The sequence below is a fragment of the Rhincodon typus genome, chromosome 31 (genome assembly GCF_021869965.1).
Source record: "Rhincodon typus isolate 14 chromosome 31, sRhiTyp1.1, whole genome shotgun sequence".
Taxonomy (NCBI): Eukaryota; Metazoa; Chordata; class Chondrichthyes; order Orectolobiformes; family Rhincodontidae; genus Rhincodon; species Rhincodon typus.
Genome location: NC_063362.1, coordinates 20036061 through 20057652, shown reverse-complemented (window position 1 = coordinate 20057652; position 21592 = coordinate 20036061). Strand labels below are relative to the sequence as shown.

General features: G+C 44.9%; 2 protein-coding genes across 5 annotated transcripts in view; one reads left to right on the top strand and one right to left on the bottom strand.

Annotated features, from left to right (window-relative positions):
* The window catches only part of atad3 (ATPase family AAA domain containing 3), a 46629-nt gene extending 42210 nt beyond the window's left edge, over positions 1-4419 (bottom strand). Inside the window, exons 1-4 of the mRNA XM_020536497.2 lie at positions 4146-4419; positions 3843-3919; positions 1645-1746; positions 1018-1077 (exon numbers count right to left, since the gene is read on the bottom strand). Coding sequence (XP_020392086.1) covers positions 1018-1077; positions 1645-1746; positions 3843-3919; positions 4146-4353 — 447 coding nt within the window. The 5' untranslated portion in view covers positions 4354-4419. The remainder of the gene's footprint in view (positions 1-1017; positions 1078-1644; positions 1747-3842; positions 3920-4145) is intronic.
* A 227-nt stretch (positions 4420-4646) lies between these two features.
* LOC125486658 lies at positions 4647-21232 on the top strand. Of its 4 annotated transcripts, XM_048615163.1 has the most exons (5): positions 4647-4752; positions 6231-6337; positions 8473-9388; positions 15720-15847; positions 19585-21232. In XM_048615163.1, exons 1-5 carry the CDS (start codon positions 4697-4699, stop codon positions 19593-19595), a joined length of 1218 nt encoding a protein of 405 aa, XP_048471120.1. In that variant the 5' UTR covers positions 4647-4696; the 3' UTR covers positions 19596-21232. The 4 variants fall into 4 exon arrangements, with proteins under 4 accessions (XP_048471120.1, XP_048471121.1, XP_048471122.1 ...); XM_048615164.1 differs by lacking the exon at positions 15720-15847; XM_048615165.1 differs by lacking the exon at positions 6231-6337 and having other exon boundaries at positions 4665-5020.
* Positions 21233-21592: the final 360 nt, after the last annotated feature.

Genomic DNA, 21592 nt, shown 5'->3' with positions numbered 1-21592 from the left:
ATTTACCATACTTTGGAGTTTCAGCCACCTGCAAACTTTTGATACCACACTGTCTACTGAAGTCCAGGCCGATTTAAGAACAGTGATCCTCATATGGACAGCTTAGGAACAATACTGTGTGGTACTATAAAAAACAACTGCTCGCCATTACTGTCTGCTTTGTCTTTTAGTCAAGTTTGGATCCACATTTCCACCAATTTCACCGATTTTAATTTTATTAACATCTATCACATGGTATGTCAAATATTCTTTGCAAGTCTACGTACACATGAAACACCATTTTCAAAAACCCTCCATTAAATTAAAGAATTCTCAATTGAGTTAGTAAAACAAAAGCTGGCTTTAAACAAAATTGACTTTGCTCAAATGTCAACTGCGTCCTGAATTATTGATGAAAAGCTGCCCCATCACCAACATCGTGCAAACTGCTCATTTGCTGGGATTTACCCTTTCATTTTTGTTACAAAAGACTGCAACACTTGTAACTCTCTAGTCGCTTGTTCCAGAGGACAAGCAAATCTGGAAAATTTCTGACGATTTGGCCACAGCTTCCAATCATACATCCATCAGTAAACTAGGACACATCCTATCCATTGCGTGGCTTTTCTATGTTAAGGACTTCTAACTTCTCAAGTAAATGCTCTTTATCTATGTTTACCACCTGAAATCATTACTCCTTCACTTTTATTACTGCTTTGGCAGCACTCTCTGCTCTGGTACAAGAAGTACTCATCCAAGCTCTATGCCTCCTTGTAAGTCTCTAATTGGCTCAATTTTCTCTTCAACTATCCTTTTACTATTTGTACATTTATAAAAGACTTTTGCATTCTTTATACAGCTATTACTTATACAGTTTGCTTTTGTTCTCTTATTCACTGTTTTCGATCTTATCTGTACTTTCTACATTTAGAAAGAAGGGAAGATTTTAAAACATCGAGTACATTTCCAGACCCAAGAAAAGCAAGTCCACAGCCCACCGTCTCCATACAAAGTTACCCAGGACTTCATGCTGCTTACCTGCTGGCGGAGTTGGTCATCATAGCGTTGTCTTGCCAGTTTGTCCTGATACTGAGCTCGCTGTAAAACAAGGTGCCAAATTTAATTTGAGGGCTTAAATTAAATGACAATCTCAGTGCACTTTATCAATTTCTGGCAGATATAAGAAAAGCTGCTCATATCAAAAGAAATGTTGGATCAAGACCAACATTAATCCTGATATGATTGAAGTTAATAGCAATTGTGAAGGAGATCAATTGATGTCATCAAATGTTTGGTCTGAATTCTTAAGTTTGTAAGTTGACACTTATATCCAGAGGAATATCATATATTGTGTGAGTAGAGAAATTTACAGTGATTGAATATTTTTCTTCTGTTTACCCTATTAAACCACAGCTTGTGCTCACATCATGTACTCCCCTCAGCTGTGGGAAGCATGGGAACGCCCTCAGATGGTAATTGAATTTACAGATATCTGGCAGTAGATTATGTTTTTACCAATTTCTAAGAGCTAAGCACCAATGACTCAGGAACACCAATCTTCCTCAGTATGGCAAGAAAAATGAACTTGTAGGCATAAACTTCATTTAGTTTAAACATCCATTTCTGGGACCCCATAGAAAATCTACTGTAACTGCAAATACTTACTGCCTGGTGTTGCCTCGTTTCTTCGGCGAGTGTTTTCCGTTTCTCTTCTCCCTGCACTTTGATTTGATCACTTTTTAGTTGTTCCACAGCAGCTTCATATTCCTGCAAGCAGAATCGCAACAAATTGAATGTGTCATCCGAACAAACCAGGAACAGATTTGTAGGCATCAACAGATTCGACATTTTCACCAGAAATTTAGAAACATGTATCGAAGATTACAAAGAGATCTTGATCAATTGGGTCAATGAGCTGAAGAGTGGTAAATGGAGTTTAATCTGAGGCATTGTATTTTGGTAAAACAAACAAGGGCAATACTGATACAATTAAAAGTAGGGCCTTGGGCAGCGTTGTGGAACAGAGAGACCTAAGGGCTCAGGTACATAATTCTTTAAAGTTTTCATCACATATAGATAGGGTGGTTAAGGTGGCATTTAGCATGCTTGCCTTCATTGCTCAGACCTTTAGAATATAGGAGTTGGGGTATTATGCTGAGGTTGAACGGGGCACTGATGAGGACTCTCCTAGAGTATTGCGTCCAATTCTGGTCTCCCCGTTGATAGGCAGGAAGGATATTATTAACCTGGTAAGAGTTCAGAGAGATTTACCAGGATATTGCCTGGAATGGACGGCTCGAGTTATAAGGAGAGGCTGGGACCTTTTTCACTACAGTGTAGGAGGTTGAGGGGTGACCTTATACAGGATTATAAAATATTGAGCGGTATAGGTAAGGTCAAGGGCAGGTGTCTTTTCCCTAGGGTGGGGGATTCAAGACTAGAGGGCATATTTTTAAGTGAAAGGAGAAAGATTTAAAAAAGACATGAGGGGCAATTTATTCATACAAGAGAGTGGTTTATGTACGGAATGAACTTTCAGAAGACGTGGTGGATGCAGGTAGTTACAACATTTACAAGACATTTAGATAAGTACATGAATAAGAAATGTTTGGAGGGATATGGGCCAAGAGCAGGCAGGTGGGACTAGTTTAGTTTGGGATTATGGCCTGCATGTACTGGTTGGATCAAAGGGTCTGTTTCTGTGCTGTAGGACTCCTATGTGAAAATTAAACACTTCGTAAATTGCATTGAGTTGCAGGAAGGCTACCAGATAAAATAACTTGAGACCAATTTTTTTAAACACAAATGATACTTTTATGCATGAGTGACTTGCAAGCAAAAGGCAACAAAGTTACTCTAGACATGAAGAACCCTACTCCTTAAACCATCAAATCTTAGGTCTTCATTCCCAAAACCAATAGGGATTTTAAAACATAAAACACCACCCATGAACAGCTCCACTCTCTCCTGAAGGTAATCAAAGTAGACAACATGTAACTAGTTAAATCAAACATTAAAGCCCACGTTATAGGTCAAAATAGAGTTCACAATGCCACTAGTGAATGCTGTACCATCTCTCTCAAGAGAGGAACTACTGACTAAATTGTTAGAGGAATTAAATCTCCACCTATTGATAGGCCCATAAACATTTTGATCTCCTTTTCTGACGAAGCATGCTCTTGCTCTCGAGGGAATGCAGCAAAGGTTTACCAGGCTGATTCCGGGAATGACAGGTCTGATCTATGAGGAGAGATTGACTAGGTTAGGATTGTTTTCACTGGAGTTCAGATGAATGACTGGGGGGAAATCTCAGAGACTTATAAAATTCCAACAGGACTAGACAGGGTAGAATCAGGGAGGATGTTCCCAATGGTGGGTGTGTCCTGAACTAGGGGTTACAGTCTGAGGATTCAGGATAGGCCATTTAGGACAGAGATGAGGAAACATTTCTTCAGCCAAAGACAGTTTAACCTATGGAATTCATTACCAAAACATTGAACGTATTCAAGAGGCAGGTAGATATAGCACATGGGGTTAATGGGATCAAACGTTATGGGGAGAAAGCAGATTAGGCTATGGAATTGGATGATCAGTCATGATCGTGATGAATGGCAGAACAGTTCGAAGGGCCGAATGGCTTCCTCTTGCTCTTATATTCTGTGTCTATGTTTCCCTGTAGAAGTACTACTCCACTATTGAACCTCTAAATTCTGAAATTCCTCTTTCCCAGCTCTGTATTACATCTCCCCGATCCCAGCACTATTCTCTCGCGCACACCCCCAGCCTCGCCCCCGCAGACTGTGTCTCCTCTCCGAAGGCCCTGTAGAGCTGACTCCCAAACTTCAACCTGTGGGTTCCAGTACCTTGATGCGGCTTTGATGCTCCAACTGGACGGTTTGCTCCTGTAACCGAGAGAGATCCAGCGCATCCTTGGCGTGACCTGAATGAAGGAAAGAAATAACGCAGGAGTGAGTGGGAACTGGAGAAGATCGCTAGTCGGACCCCACAGCCCATGACTAGGCTGAAGGTCATAGGCCGTCCCACCCTGCGAATAATTCAAGGGGAAACCGATTCGGTGCACTGGGCTTCTGGAAGCTCCGTATACCCTTCGGACCATATAATCGAGGCCTCACTAAGCCTGGGGTCCAGGCTTCTCGGTCACTCACGGGATGAATCCAGATCCCGGGCCGCTTTGGCTGCGCGTTCCAGGCCGGTCGGGTCGAAGTTGGTCCATTTGTCTTTGTGCCGGTCGCGGTCAGAGCCATCGTTTCCTCCTCCGCCGGGTAAAGCTGGAGGCACGGGCGGTAGTGGGGATCCTGTGTCACCGGAGCCGGATTGCTGACTCCCCTTGTTCAAACCAAAAATCCAGGACATGGCGACTCTCGCACGCGACTCGGCGCGCTGACCTCTAAAGCCACTGCGCCTGCGCGAAACCTGCCTTGACCCCCTCGCTCCCGAATGGCCCCGCCTGACCTGAACGTTCAATGCACCGATTGGTCAGAGCGCGTATCTTTCCTGCCATTGGTCAGAATGCCGGGCAGTATTCAACGCTGATTGGCCATCATGCACAGTCCGTATTGCCATTGGCCGAGTGTAGGGGCGGTACGCCGTACCGATTGGTCCAGCCACCAGCACAGAAGGAACGCTGTGATTGGTCTCTCGGTGCAGTTCAGGGGTCGGTTACGCATAGCTGAATGCAGTTTCGGCTCCGGTGGCCATGGCTTTTGTTGCTGATCGTGCATTCGTCCTGCACGGAGTCAAGAGCCCTCTGAGGTAGGCGTCAGAGCCCTGGCCTCACCCGGGTCACGGTAAGCCGTCTGAGGATGGCGAATTCCCCTGTCCCGGTCAGTGTTGAGAGTCCCCACGAGCCGTTCCTAGGACGGTTGCTATGGACGCCGCGACTACACCGGCCCCGAAAACGGAGTTTTTTATTTCTGTTTACGGTGATATGTTTGTGTTGTGTTTCCGTGGAAATTGTCTCTTTTACTTTTATCTGAAGTGAGGGATGGGAAATTTCACCAACTCAGTCGTAAAATAAAATGTGAGTGCGTTTAATTTTTTTTTCTGCTGACTATGGCTGTTGTGGTTTTGTCATCTCTGCACTGCAGCGACTCGCCAACTCCAGCCGGAAAGAGAAAAACAGCAATGCCATGGGCAGATGTCTCACCTAAGTTTCCTTCCAAGATAAACGCCATCGTGAATTGAACTATATTTAATTCAGTTGCATGTTCACATTGTGGAATATCCGACAAATTACCTTTTGTGGGAGTACCACCATCACAAGGATGACAGTTTAAGGAGGAGACACTTTCTCAGACAGCAAGGGAAAGAAAATAAATATGGAATTGCCAGAATTATCCACGTATTAACTTTTTCAGAAAGCGGTCACAAATTACAGTATAGGCCCTCTTGTAGCAGCTGCTTTTAGCTTTTACACCCAGTTTCCATTTAGCTTTAAGGTGGCAGAAGAATAGACATTTACGGTATATGATTCATAAAACAGTTTAAAATCAGATAAAACGTTCTTATTTTCAGGAATTAAGAATAGAATTCGCTTATTGAGTGATCAAAAACAAATGAGTCTCGTACTACATGGATGATATATCTCAATTTCTCAACACTGGCTTGTAATAAAACGAAGACTTAATTGTGTAAATTTTAAATCACTGACTACAACTCCAAGGACTTGATCTAGGTTGGCAATTTTAATGTCAGGTTGTGCTCACTTTTGGATGCGATGTTAATTTGGTGCCCCATTCTCCTCTGTTGTATGGATACAAGGGATTTAACTGTACCATTTGAAGAACAGCAAGGAAATTCTCCCAGTGTTCCGACCAAAATTAATTAATTCAGAACCATGAATGTTGCTATACAAATTTATTTGTTTTGTGTAGTTGCCATGAACGTCTGTATTGTAAATGCTGGTACAATAAGGAACATTTAATGAGCAGTAAATCTAATTGTGGTTAGACTGCCATTTTGATAAACAGTCCTTCTAGAACCTCTGTAGAAACTATATTTTATAATGACATGGTTCCATCCACTTGAGGTGAGTGAGCTAGAACTTGGCAGAAATGAAAAAAAGAACAGAGGGGTATTTGTCCATTTTAGGTTAATTCATATCTTGTTGAGCCTTTTGGGCTTTAATCCTGCAGGCATAAATGAATTGGTTTATCAGCCTAGAACACAAGACTTCAGAGACTTCATCTACGTGTAATAAGATTGTAGTAGATATATTTGTTTCATTTCAGGAAGAAACTAAATGGTTATCTCACAAACTCCCAAAGAACATTCACCACACATCAGCAAAGGGACATAGCAGACTCAGCAAAAGCTCTCATGGATGATAAACTGAAGGGTATGATATTATAGTATAAAAATTAGATATTAGTATTTTACATGAAATTAGTTGAATCAAGCCTAAAGAATGCTGATAATCTGAACAGTGATTGTTATGAGTTGATAAAATAACTTCTGTGCTGCCAATGGAGAAGGAGCATAAGAAATAGGAGCAGGAAGATGCCTTTGCTCCTTGAGTCAGCTCCAGGATTAAACACAATTGTGGCTGATCTTCATCCATAATTCCACTGGCCTGAATTTCTCCCTTTCCCTTAATTATCTTAGTCTTCATAAAGCTATCAAACTCCGTCTTTAGCTCATGTAATGATAATATCTACAACCCTGTGGATAAATAATGCCAAACAGGGGAAAGAAAAGAGAGAAAAGAAGGTCGAAAGGGAACATGAAAGCTTCACTGTAGGGAACTTGCATATCTACAATCTTGTAGTTAAATTCATAATACATTCCCTACAACAACTTCACTAGCTTAGTAACAAGTCCTAAAAGACCAAATGCATGTCATCACAAGTGGCATAATATTCACTCTTTCTATGACCTTCATCTAGGCTAGGCTTGTGAAAGGATCACTTTCTGTTCCAAAAATCTTGCAAACCTGTAAATAGGAAGGGTTCCTTTCTTCATACTAGTCTTACCGCTGTCACTTCCATTCCTCAGTATTGCATTAGTTTTTAAATAACCAATATTCCTTTAAGAGTTACAAAAACAGAAATTCGTGGAGAAAATTAGCAGGTCTGGTGCATCTTTGGAGAGAAAGCAGAGTTTTGAGTCCAGTGACCCTTCTTCAAAACTGGTAATGTTGAGATTATACTTATTTAAGTACATAGAACATAGTACAACACAGGAACATGTCCTTTGGCCCGACACATCTGTGTCGACCATGATGCCATTCTAAACTAATCCCATTTGCCTGCACATGTGTCTGTATCTGTCTAGTCCCTGCCTGTTCATGTGTCTGTCTAAATTCTTCTTAAACCTTGCTAACATATTTGCTTCTACCACTCCCCTGGCAGTGCATTCCAGGCACCTACCACCCTCTGTGTAAAAGACTTTCCTCGCACATCTCCTTTAAACTTTTCCCCCTCACCTTAAACTTATGCCCCTGAGTATTTGACACCCACCTTCACAGAAAGACTCATATTTCTTTAAAGTTGATGGCACCAAGTGTGACAGTACTATGGCTTTAAGAGGTGTATTTTGTCCTTTTTATTTTGTGAAGAAAGATTGAGACAGGTACAGAGCAATCTGCTCTAGAGACAATAAAGTAAACAGCTTGTGAGTCCTTGGGTTTTTTTAAAAGTTGGAACAATAGAAGCAGCATGAATGGGTGGGGTCAAGCTCCAGAACTAGGATTTTTAGTTTTAGTTTTAGTTTTTCAGTCGCAGTTGCTGCTGGGGTTTTGAAGATGGATGTGGAAGCTGTTTTTCCTTTCCGTATTAAAGCTTAAAGCTGGGGTTCTCTTCCTGCTGGTAGAAATGCACATTGGGAATCTATTTTACTGACTTTGCTTTTGCCAAGGTTGTGTTTATGGGATGTTACTATATTGGAACAGTTACTGTATGGTAGTTAAATCATCTATTATATTAATTTTTCCAATAGAGTTGTTATTCCAATTCTTTATTTTGTTGTATTTTAATTGTAGTGTATGAATATAGTATGTTTTGCTCCAAGACTGGAAGTTTGACGAATAAAATTGAATCTTGAATGCAACCCGTGGCACTTGCCTTTAAAATAAGAAAAAGTTCAAGTTGAGGCTATCATTTTAATATTTCAAGGGGGTTTACTCTGGTCCACAACACCAAGTATGTGCGATTTGCTTCATGCACTGTTTGGTAGTATTGCTGTGGTTCTGAAGCAAAGGGGTTGTCGTTCTTCCATGAAATCAGCTTAAAATGCCATAAGTGCAAATAGCACCTAAGTAGCAACACCCTTGTCCATCATAATCATTAAAATTGCAATTATTAGCTGGAGTTTTGTGATAGTTCTCTAAAATAACCCAGAATAAAGCAGGTTTAAGAAATGGGCTCATATGTGTTACAGCCTTCAATTTTGAATATGAGCAAGGTCATTTTCATTTGGTTTAAATCAATGTTGATTTTGTGTTATTTACCAATTGTTATCTACTTTTTAAATTAGAAATGCACGTGGCAGACAGCAGCAAGGACTGTCCCAGCATTGATGAGTTGGAACAAAGTTTAAGTGAACTGAAGGTGCAGGTAAAAGGCTTGGCTGAGAGTCTGAGCCCTGAATTATTGACAGAGTACAAGAAGATAGGAGAGACAGATAGCATCTTGAGATCCAGTGGCAAAAACGGTGACTTGCTCTGCTCAACTGGTGGGACATTTCCTGAGGAGGATATAGTTGGACAAGCAACAAATCCTGATGAGTCAGAATGGTTTCTGAGGCCAAGGCATTTAGTGCAGTCACTCGGCAGATATCCAGCACTTGAAGACCTTGGGGTTCCTGTTCATTCCTTGTCACCAGTGGACCGAATGGTGGGTCTCACTGGGAGTGAGCTCTCCAGCAAAAACAACAAAACATCCACGATCTCACCCGTAGACATTGCCTACAGAGAAAGTTTTCCGCTTAAGTTCGGTGCACCACATGTAATTGGAGTCAGGGCTCTCCGTCCTCCTCAGATACCAGTCAGGCCTCAGTCTCCTGAATGGACCAGATCACCATTCCTTAGAGACCAAGCTCAGACTCTCAGGCGCCCCAGGAGCATCCGATCACGATCTCTATCCCCAGCTTCCAAACGAAGTCGTTGGCTGCAGTCCTGTTCGGAATCTCCCAAACCTGTTTGGAGACCAAATTCTATGAAAGTAAATGCATGTGGACAGCCCCCTCCCCCAATTAACAGGCAGAGGTCAGGGAGTAAGAAGATATCCTCCAACAGACTGACACATTCATATTCCTACAAACCAGGGAAGTTCAATTCAAGCTCCCAACGGTCAAGTCAGAGCCTAGATGACAGCTCAAGCTCCTTGTGGACTTCACGCAGATTGGTAGTCCCACCTGTGTCATCTCTTTCTGCTCAGGAAATCAATGAAAGGTAGTTTTCTTCAGTCTGTATCACACTGCTGCAAACAAAGTTGTAGAAATCATATATAATTTCCGTTTTTTTAAATACAGGACTTAGTATCAAAAATGAATCCCTCTCAATTGACAATTACGTCAAAAGACTGTCTAATTCTTTTTACCATTTCTGTTACCTTCCTGGGTAGTCCAATCCACACATTCACTTTGTATAATATCATTAAAACTGCACTTTCCTTCTTATAAGTTTGAGACCGTACTCATGTTTCTAGACAACTTCATTGGCATTGAATTTATAGCCTTGCTTATGAATCTTTACTAATACCTATTTTGAGCCTTCTCATATCCATAGGATATCTTCAGCCTCTGCCCAAAACTTAAGTGAAGCATCACTTTCATTGTCTCCAGTGCATAGATATCTTCCCCTTTGATACTAAGACCAAAATTATCAACAATTCTGTGGGTGGCTGTACCAGTGTTTTCCACAGATTCATTTTTTGCAATTTCTGCTCTAATTCCTTTGACTATTTTTCCTACATACTATGTTGTTGCTTTTCGTGAACTATCCATCAGTACACTCTGATTCCTGTTTTATTCTATTATCCCCTTACCGTTAAGTTGCTATTATCATAAGCTTTAAGACCATTTTCTTTCTGAGTTTGACTCCAAAACATTTTATATAGTCTGTACACAGCAACAGCTCCAAGAACTGATCGCTGTGGCACAAAGCTTCTGTCCCTTTGGTAACCTGTTTTTTGTTTCCATTTACTCAGTCTCCATAAAGCCCAAGGGCACTGAAGCCAACTGTACCTAAGCCTTCAACCCACATCAGCTAATTTAAGATAATAAGGTGTAGAGCTGGATGAACACAGCAGGCCAAGCAGTATCAGAGGAGCAGGAAAGCTGACGTTTCGAGTCGAGACCCTTCTTCAGAAATGGGGAGGGAAAGGGGATTCTGAAATAAATAGGGAGAGAAGGGGAGGCGATAGAAGATGGATAAAGGAGAAGATAGGTGGAGAGGAGACAGACAGGTCAAAGAGGCGGGGTTGGAGCCAGTAAAGGTGAATGTAGGTGGGGAGTTAGGGAGGGGATAGGTCGGTCCAGGGAGGACGGACAGGTCAAGGAGGCGGGATGAGGTTAGTGGGTAGGAGATGGGGGTGGGGCTTGAGGTGGGAGGAATGGTTAGGGAGGCGGGGACAAGCTGGGCTGGTTTTGGGATGTGATCGGGGGAGGGGAGATTTTGAAGCTTGTGAAGTCCACATTGATACCCTTGGGCTGCAGGGTTCCCAAGCGAAATATGAGATGCTGTTCCTGCAGCTTTCGGGTGGCATCATTGTGGCAATGCGGGAGGCCCAGGATAGACATGTCGTCCAAGGAGTGGGAGGGGGAGTTGAAATGGTTTGCGACTGGGAGGTGTGGTTGTTTGTTGCGAACCGAGCGTAGGTGTTCCGCAAAGCGATCCCCAAGCCTCCCCTTGGTTTTCCCGATGTAGAGGAGGCCACAACGGGAACAGCAGATACAGTATACCACATTAGCAGATGTGTAGGTGAACATCTGTTTGATGTAAAAGGTCTTCTTAGGGCCTGGGATGGGGGTGAGGGGAGAGGTGTAGGGGCAGGTGTAGCACTTGCTCCGGTTGCAGGGAAAAGTACCGGGTGTGGTGGGGCTGGAGGGGAGTGTGGAGCGGACAAGGGAGTCATGGAGAGAGTGGTCCCTCCGGAAAGCAGATAAGGGTGGGGAGGGAAAAATGTCTTTGGTAGTGGGGTCAGATTGCAGATGGTGGAAGTGTCGGAGGATAATGCGTTGGATTCGGAGGTTTGTGGGGTGGTATGTGAGGACGAAGGGGATTCTGTTTTGGTTGTTATTGCGGGTAGGGGGTGTGAGGGATGAGTTGCGGGAAATGTGAGAGACACGGTCGAGGGCATTTTCGACTACTGTGGAGGGGAAGTTGTGGTCCTTGAAAAATGAGGACATCTGGGATGTCCGGGAGTGGAATGCGTCATCTCGGGAGCAGATGCGGCAGAGGCGAAGGAATTGGGAGTAGGGGATGGCCTTTTTGCAGGATGGTGGGTGAGAGGAGGTGTATTCTAGGTAGCTGTGGGAATCGGTAGGCTTGAAATGGATATCGGTTTCCAGGTGGATGCCAAAGATAGAGACAGAGAGGTCCAGGAAGGAGAGAGAGGTATCAGAGATGGTCCAGGTGAACTTAAGGTTGGGGTGGAAGGTGTTAGTGAAGTGGATGAACTGTTCGAGCTCCTCGTGGGAGCACGAGGCGGCGCAGATACAGTCATCGATGTAATGGAGGAAGAGGTGGGGGATAGGGCCAGTGTAGCTTTGGAAGAGGGATTGTTCCACGTATCCTACAAAGAGGCAGACATAGCTTGGGCCCATGCGGGTACCCATAGCCACCCCCTTTGTCTGTAGGAAGTGGGAGGAATTGAAAGAGAAGTTGTTGAGGGTGAGGACAAGTTCAGCTAAGCGGATGAGGGTGTCAGTGGAGGGGGACTGGTCGGGCCTGCGGGACCGGAAGAAGCGGAGGGCCTTTAGGCCATCTGCATGGGGAATGCAGATGTATAGGGACTGGACGTCCATGGTAAAGATGAGGTGTTGGGGACCAGGGAATTGGAAGTTTTGGAGGAGGTGGAGGGTATGGGTGGTGTCAGGTGTGGGTGGTGTCACGGACGTAGGTAGGGAGTTCCTGGACCAAGGGGGAGAAAATGGAGTCAAGATAGGTGGAGATAAGTTCGGTGGAGCAGGAGCAGGTGGAGAAAATGGGTCGACTAGGGCAGTTAGGTTTGTGGATTTTGGGAAGTAGATAGAAACGGGCGGTGCGGGGTTGGGGAATGATGAGGTTAGAGGCTGTGGGTGGGAGGTCACCTGAAGTGATGAGGTTGTGGATGGTTTGGGAGATGATTGTTTGGTGGTCGGGGGTGGGATCATGATCAAGGGGCTGGTAGGAGGCTAACGTTGCTCCGCCCACCACCTCCACAGCCAGCAGCTCCAGAGGAGACTGTAGCACCCAGCCCTGCCGTGTCTTCACCATCCACCCAGACCTCCCCCTTACTGAGGGCGAACGGTCAGTCCTCAGTAAAGGACTCACCTTTGTCCCCCTCCACCCAAACATCGACGAATACAACTCACGTTTGGACTTTGAACAGTTTTTCTGCCGCCACCGCCTCCGCGCTTACTTCTTTAACCGTAAGCCTAACCCTCCCTCTACTGACCCCTTCTCCTGCCTCCAACACACCCCTCCTCCTGGACACTACCCCAACGCCTCCTACCCTCCCTTGACCTCTTCATCTCTAACTGCCGTCGAGACATCGATCGCCTCAACCTCTCCACCCCCCTCACCCACTCCAACCTCTCCCCCAAAGAACGTGCAGCCCTCCGTTCCCTCTGCTCCGATCCCAACCTCATCATAAAACCCGCGGAGAAGGGAGGCGCAGTTGTAGTATGGTGCACTGACCTCTACATCGCCGAGGCCAGACGCCAGCTCTCTGACACCACCTCCTACCGCCCCCTTGATCATGATCCCACCCCCAAGCACCAAACCATCATTTCCCAAACCATCCACAACCTCATCACTTCAGGTGACCTCCCACCCACAGCCTCTAAACTCATCATTCCCCAACCCCGCACCGCCCGCTTCTATCTCCTTCCCAAAATCCACAAACCTGACTGCCCTAGTCGACCCATTTTCTCCGCCTGCTCCTGCTCCACCGAAGTTATCTCCACCTATCTTGACTCCATTTTCTCCTTCCTGGTCCAGGAACTCCCTACCTGCGTCCGTGACACCACCCACATCCTCCACCTCCTCCAAAACTTCCAATTCCCTGGTCCCCAACACCTCAACTTTACCATGGACGTCCAGTCCCTATACATCTGCATTCCCCATGCAGATGGCCTAAAGGCCCTCCGCTTCTTCCGGTCCCGCAGGCCCGACCAGTCCCCCTCCACTGACACCCTCATCCGCTTAGCTGAACTTGTCCTCACCCTCAACAACTTCTCTTTCAATTCCTCCCACTTCCTACAGACAAAGGGGGTGGCTATGGGTACCCGCATGGGCCCAAGCTATGTCTGCCTCTTTGTAGGATACGTGGAACAATCCCTCTTCCAAAGCTACACTGGCCCTATCCCCCACCTCTTCCTCCATTACATCGATGACTGTATCTGCGCCGCCTCGTGCTCCCACGAGGAGCTCGAACAGTTCATCCACTTCACTAACACCTTCCACCCCAACCTTAAGTTCACCTGGACCATCTCTGATACCTGTCTCTCCTTCCTGGACCTCTCTGTCTCCATCTTTGGCATCCACCTGGAAACCAATATCCATTTCAAGCCTACCGACTCCCACAGCTACCTAGAATACACCTCCTCTCACCCACCATCCTGCAAAAAGGCCATCCCCTACTCCCAATTCCTTCGCCTCCGCCGCATCTGCTCCCGAGATGAAGCATTCCACTCCCGGACATCCTAGATGTCCTCACTTTTCAAGGACCATTTTTCAACTTCCCCTCCACAGCCCTCGACCGTGTCTCTCACATTTCCCGCAACTCATCCCTCACACTCCCTACCCGCAATAACAAAAACAGAATCCCCTTCGTCCTCACGTACCACCCCACCAACCTCCGAATCCAACGCATTATCCTCCGACACTTCCACCATCTGCAATCTGACCCCACTACCAAAGACATTTTTCCCTCCCCACCCTTATTTGCTTTCCGGAGGGACCACTCTCTCCGTGACTCCCTTGTCCGCTCCACACTCCCCTCCAGCCCCACCACCCCCGGCACTTTTCCCTGCAACCGGAGCAAGTGCTACAACTGCCGCTACACCTCCCCACTCACCCCCATCCCAGGCCCTAAGAAGACCTTTTACATCAAACAGATGTTCACCTACACATCTGCTAATGTGGTATACTGTATCCGCTGTTCCCGTTGTGGCCTCCTCTGCATCGGGAAAACCAAGGGGAGGCTTGGGGACCGCTCTGCGGAACACCTACGCTCGGTTCGCAACAAACAACTACACCTCCCAGTCGTGAACCATTTCAACTCCCCCTCCCACTCCTTGGACGACATGTCTATCCTGGGCCTCCTGCATTGCCACAATGATGCTACCCGAAAGCTGCAGGAACAGTATCTCATATTTCGCTTGGGAACCCTTGGGAACCAAGGGTATCAATGTGGACTTCACCAGCTTCAAAATCTTCCCTCCCCTGACCGCATCCCAAACCCAGCTCGTCCCCGCCTCCCTAACCATTCCTCCCACCTCAAGCCCCACCCCCATCTCCTACCCACTAACCTCATCCCGCCTCCTTGACCTGTCCGTCCTCCCTGGACCAACCTATCCCCTCCCTAACTCCCCACCTACATTCACCTTTATTGGCTCCAACCCAGCCTCTTTGACCTGTGTGTCTCCTCTCCACCTATCTTTTCCTTTATCCATCTTCTATCCGCCTCCCCCTCTCTCCCTATTTATTTCAGAATCCCCTTCCCCTCCCCCATTTCTGAAGAAGGGTCTCGACCCGAACGTCAGCTTTCCCTGCTCCTCTGATACTGCTTGGCCTGCTGTGTTCATCCAGCTCTACACCTTGTTATCTCAGATTCTCCAGCATCGGCAGTTCCTAATATCTCAGCTAATTTAATGCAAGTTGGATAATAAACTTACAACCTTTTCTAGTTTGTGTGTTAGTTAAATGCTCACTGGCTTTAACCCATTGAGCATCAGAGAGCCACCTAATTTGTTCTTGTAGACTTTATGCAAAAAAAATCCACTTGTAACTGGAAACCCAATACTTAGTCTCCTGATATACAAACAAAGGGCAGGAATAGGCCATTTGATCACTCAAGCTTGCCCTGTCATTTAATAAGATCAGGACTGATCTGATTGTCACCTCAAATCCACATTCTCATCTACTCCTTATAACCTTTAACCTCTTCTGCTTCTGTAATTTTCGCTTGTCTTGCCTTTGCAGTTTAATTTAGTTTAAACCTAAAATCACAAAATTGTGCCATCTGCAGAAAATAAAAATTTTAATTATAATATTAAAAATTGCTGATCAGACGAACTGAATAGTTTGCTAGCCTTTAGAAATCACCAGACACGGGTGTTGTGATAGAGTTTAACAAGAACAGCAAAAAATAAACGAACAAGCAGGCAGGTTTTGCAGGGAGAAACTTTATTTTTAAGAAACAGCTTGCTCTTCAAGACATTATGTTCAGTAAGGCAAAATCCAGGAGCGAAATTAATAATATTCAGTGATTCCAGAACATGGTATTTGATGAAGAAAGAAACATTTTGTGATGGAAATGGTGTGCGCGTCAGCTTCCTTTACCTTTCTCTGGTAGATTCCTGCAGTCACTGGCAGAGGGCGATGTCAGACAATCATTGGTGGAAATGTCGCCATACCAACAAGAACTCTCTCATCTGAGGTTGGAACGTCTCAGAGTTGAGGAAGGGGTCCACAGCCCAAGTGGTGAGTGAGAAATGAAGCAGATGCAAAGCTGTTCTGAATTCCACTGAATTTGGAACGGCCTCTTTTTGAATTAGTCACAGGAGATTTTAAAAAAGCCACGTGTTCCCTCTCCCCCGCAGAACGTGCAGCCCTCTGCTCCCTCCGCTTCAATCCCAACCTCACCATAAAACCCGCAGACAAGGGAGGCGCAGGTGTAGTATGGCGCACTGACCTCTACATTGCCGAGGCCAGACGCCAACTCTCTGACACCTCCTCCTACCGCCCCCTTGATCAAGACCCCACCCCCGAGCACCAAACCATCATTTCCCAAACCATCCACAACCTCATCACCTCAGGTGACCTCCCACCCACGGCCTCCAACCTCATCGTTCCCCAACCCCGGACCACCTGCTTCTATCTCCTTCCCAAAGTCCACAAACCTGAGTGCCTTGGTCGACCCATTGTCTCTGCCTGCTCCTGCCCCGCTGAACTTATCTCCAACTACCTGGACTCCATTTTCTTCCCCTTGGTCCAGGAACTCCCTACCTACATCCGTGACACCACCCACGCCCTCCACCTCCTCCAGAACTTCCAATTCCCTGGTCCCCAACACCTCATCTTTACCATGGACGTCCAGTCCCTATACACCTGATTCCCCATACAGATGGCCTAAAGGCCCTCCGCTTCTTCCTGTCCCGCAGGCCCGACCAGTCCCCCTCCACTGACACCCTCATCCGCTTAGCTGAACTCGTCCCCACCCTCAACAACTTCTCTTTCACTTCCTCCCACTTCCTACAGACAAAGGGGGTGGCCATGGGTACCCGCATGGGCCCAAGCTATGCCTGCCTCTTTGTAGGTTACGTGGAAAAATCCCTCTTCTGTACCTACACTGGCCCTAAACCCCACCTCTTCCTCCGTTACATTGATGACTGTATCGGCGTCGCCTCGTGCTCCCACGAGGAGCTCGAACAGTTCATCCACTTCACTAACACCTTCCACCCCAACCTTAAGTTCACCTCGACCATCTCTAATACCTCTCTCACCTTCCTGGACCTCTCTGTCTCCATCTTGGGCAACCACCTAGAAACCGATATCCATTTCAAGCCCACTGACTCCCACAGCTACCTAGAATACACCTCCTCCCACCCACCTTCCTGCAAAAATGCCATCCCCTATTCCCAATTCCTTCGCCTCCACCGCATCTGCTCCCAGGATGAGGCATTCCACTCCCATACATCTCAGATGTCCTTGTTTTTCAAGGACCGCAACTTCCCCTCCTCAGTGGTCGAGAACGCCCTCGACCGTGTCTCCCGCATTTCCCGCAACTCATCCCTCACACCCCATCCCTGCAATAACAACCAAAAAAGAATCCCCCTCATCCTGATGTACCACCCCACCAACCTCCGGATCCAACGCATCACCCTCCGACACTTCTGCCATCTGCAATCCGACCCCACCACCAAAGACATTTTTCCCTCCCCACCCTTATCTGCTTTCCAGAGGGACCATTCTCTCCATGACTCCCTTGTCCGCTCCACACTCCCCTCCAGCCCCACCACACCCGGCACTTTTCCCTGCAACTGCAGGAAGTGCTACACCTGCCCCCACACCTCCTCCCTCACCCCCATAGGCCCCAAGAAGACTTTCCACATCAAGCAGATGTTCACCAGCACATCTGCTAATGTGGTATACTGCATCCGCTGTACCCGCTGTGGCCTCCTCTACATCGGGGAAACCAAGCGGAGGCTTGGGGACCGCTTTGCAGAACACCTATGCTCAGTTCGCAATAAACAACTGCACCTCCCAGTAGCGAACCATTTCAACTCCCCCTCCCATTCCTCAGACGACATGTCCATCCTGGGCCTCCTGCAGTGCCACAACGATGCCACCCAAAGGTTGCAGGAACAGCAACTCATATTCCGCTTGGGAACCCTGCAGCCCAATGGTATCAATGTGGATTTCACAAGCTTCAAAATCTCCCCTCCCCCTACCACATCCCAAAACCTAACCTGTTCTTCCTCCCACCTCAAGCCGCACCCCCATCTCCTACGTACAAACCTCATCCCGCCCCCTTGACCTGTCTGTCCTCCCTGGACTGACCTATCTCCTCCCTACCTCCCCACCTACACTCACCTTTACTGGCTCCATCCCCGCCTCTTTGACCTGTCTGTTTCCTCTCCACCTATCTTCTCCTCTATCCATCTTTTATCCGCCTCCCCCTCTGTCCCTATTTATTTCAGAACCCCCTTCCCCTCCCCCATTTCTGAAGAAGGGTCTAGGCCCAAAACGTCAGCCTTCCTGCTCCTCCGATGCTGCTTGGCCTGCTGTGTTCATCCAGCTCTACACCTTGTTATCTCAAGTGTTCCCTACCGTTCGTTCTTGAGTACAGATTCTGTGCGGGTATGGTAGCTTTGAAGTATTGAATATATGCTAAATAGCAATATCACACTTTAGGAAGAATGTTAAACACAGTAGGGGGTTGGGATCAGATTATGATGCCAGCAATGGGAATTTGTGTGGAGAGATTGGACTAGCTGGAGTTGTTCCCTTTAAAGTAGAAAAAGTTGAGGTTTTTATGGAGGTGTTCAGCATCATGAATACTTTGGAAAGCATAAACAAAAGGAAGCCAATTGTGGTGGAAAAACAGTTGGTAACTAGAAGATAAAGAGTGAAGATGTTACTCTAAGAAACCTAAGGAGATATAAGGAAACTTCTCTACAGTGAGTTCTGATATGGAATACACTGTCCAAAGGGTGATGACAGCAGATTCAGTAATAATATTCAAAAAGGAATTGGAGAAATACTTAGAGAATAGAAACTCACAGGACAGTGGAGAAAGAGCAGGGGTGTTGGATTAATGGGAGGGCTGTACCACAAACGTGATGGGATGGCTTGTCCCCTTATAATCATTCTCTGACAACCAGGCTTGTCCAGACATTCTCAAAGACACAGGGAGTTGAGATTTATCTAGTGAAGTAATTTAAGATACAGGAATCAAAAACTTGATTTAAAAAAAGGATATAAAACATCTAAAAGGATGGCATGGAATTTCATAACCTAAGGTGACACTGCTTTAACCAAGCAACACCACCCCATAGCAGCACTTATTGAATATAGAAAACATGCATGACTGCTGGCAGTAATCTTCCTGAGGAGTTCTGGTAAACCAGAAGGACATGGCATGATTCATTTGCAGCTATCACCATGAGCAAGGATGTATATAATTTATATACTGTACCATTAATCACAAGTGCCTGTGACTGGCTACAGTCTGTTATAAATCATCAGTGTCTGGTCTGATTGTGGTCTGTTATAAATCATAGATTTCTAAAATTGATTACAGTATATAATTAGTAGGGTCTTGTTGCAGTTGGATGGTTCCTGTTCCACCTGGCAACAAAATGATGTTGCGCTAAGTTGCATGCAGCAAAACTGATTCAGCCACCATTTTCTTTAAAAGATCATCAAATTCTACAAACAAATTATTCAGCAAAATGGAGACAATTTAACATGTGTGTTCTAATCTTACAGTCAGACAATTGTTAAAAATTACTGCACCCTTACTGTCATAATTTATGACATCTAAAGCTCACATTTAGATTCATGAACTGCATTCTCTTGAGGATCCAGTGTTTATTTTGTATTTGAGATAGGTTAAGGTTGTTCCTTGTATCCAAAATCTGTAGTATTTTGGGATCATTGTTCTGGAATCAATTTGTTTTTAAAGAGTTGAGAAGATTGATTTTTCATCTTTCTAGGTATGAAATGAAAGGATCTCACTTCCATTATGAAGCTCACAAGAACCATGAACTGTTATGAAGCAGTAAGGACTGGCAGTCTGTGTTTAAATATCAGGAGGATCTGCTCTCTACATCTAAGGACTTCATTCCAACTGGCTGTCACAGTAATCCAGATTCTGTGTGATATTCAACAGTAACTATTCTTCTGGTTGCCTAACATTCAATCATCTAGGCATTTAAACAAAAGACTTCCAGATGCATCTACTTAAAAGTAGGAATATTATCCTGTGTAGACAGGTCTCATTGACATGCTACGGTATTATCAAACAACAGTGCGAGATCTGAGATCACCACCAGAAATAAGGGTTTCATCCTGACTGGAGTGAAGCAGAATGAAGTTGAGTTTAAGAATTTGCCAAGGTGGTTTGAGAGATTCCTGGGCCTGTTTATGAATACCCTGCTTTCCAATAATATGAAGAAAAGTGATAATGGAATGGAACTATGTACATAAATGTTAGCAATCTGCAGGCAGGCAGAATGTGAATCATAACTGTGTGTAATATACAGTTGCATCTTGCATTGTACAGCTTTTATTGTCAGAGTGGTGGTATAGTAACTGTATCATGAAATGATATAATTTTAATGTAAAGAGTATGAATGATTTTCTGAAACTTTTATCCTGGAAAGCAAGTTTGCTATCTAGTTCTGATTTCATTTTGATAAAGCTGCTGGTTTCAAAAATGCAAGAAAGCAAAGTACTCATATCCTGCAAACATGTCAGCTTTCTATAAAGATTCAACATTATAAAAATAGATTTGCAGCAAACATTACAATTCTTTGCCAGGAAATGAATGCTTTTCTAAGCCTTACGCTTCACAGTTCCTTGTATGCTGCCTTTGCAGTTGTAACATATGCAGTATCAAAAGATACATACAGATCATGAAGGCATTTGGGGCCAACTTCTTTGGATACAAATTCTACACCCTCATCCTTCAACCATTGTCACAGCATCCAACTGTACCATTCTGGTATTTGTTTCCAATTGTCTACCTAACTGACATCAGTTCTAATATGCCTTAAATTAATTTTAACCTGTAGCTCGTATAATCGCTGATTTAACTTTTTCTTTTATTGCATCTTTTACTACATATTGCTTTAAGGTTGTTGCTCAGTCACTTCCTTTCAATGCTGAAAGACTAAAGTTTCTCCAGTTTTCTTCTTGTTATTTAGTTTGTTTGACGCACAAGATCAGCCTAATGACTTCACATCACTTCCTCAATGCTTGACTATTTCCTTAATGCTTTGTTGGCCAATGATGTCGTCTGCTTTGACTGCTGGTTCATTATAATTTCCACTAATTTACATACTCTTGTACACAATTCATTCAGAATTTCTTTTGTTTTATTGATTCCAGCAACGCAGTGATTACATACGTCAAGCAGCATGTCTGCTTATTCAGTGACATCTTTTTCGACTTCACCCTTCAACAATTTGGGCGAGGTCCACCTGCTGCTCAACATAGAGCTTTCTAGAATCCATTTGGGATGTCATATCATCTTAAAAGAAGTAAATTAGCTTAGTTAGGCAAAATCATCCCCTTTTGTACCTGTTGGCTGAAGTAATTAAACTGCTTAATCAAAATCAAGATAGTTTCATTTAATGTAACTGTGACAACATAAACATTTTTGGTTTTAAATATGGTTCTGATCTGTAACAGTAATATTAATTTTGCACGCCATGGTTTAGGTCTGGTGTGTAGGTAAAGTTGTTAGAGATCAAAGTATCAAAATTGTAAAGAAGTTGGTGAATTTATTGTTGTCTATATTTTCCATTAGTGGGAGTCAGTGGTTTGCTGATAGGGGTCAATGCATTTATTGATGCGTTTGTCGTTGGTTTGTTTGTTATTGATGGGGTCATTTATTTATTGTCGATGCGGGCTGGGTGCCTTTCTGATGATGAGGGACAGAGGGTTTTTTGTTGTTGGATGGAGAGAGAAGGTCTATCATTGATGGAAGGGAAGAAAGGC

Coding starts and splice junctions, on each gene's coding strand:
- LOC125486658 (XM_048615163.1), top strand. CDS start 4,697: ATGGCTTTTGTTGCTGATCGTGCATTCGTCCTGCACGGAGTCAAGAGC. Junction 4,753..6,230: donor GGAGTCAAGAGCCCTCTGAG/GTAGGCGTCAGA, acceptor GTTTCATTTCAG/GAAGAAACTAAATGGTTATC. Junction 9,389..15,719: donor GCTCAGGAAATCAATGAAAG/GTAGTTTTCTTC, acceptor TTTCTCTGGTAG/ATTCCTGCAGTCACTGGCAG.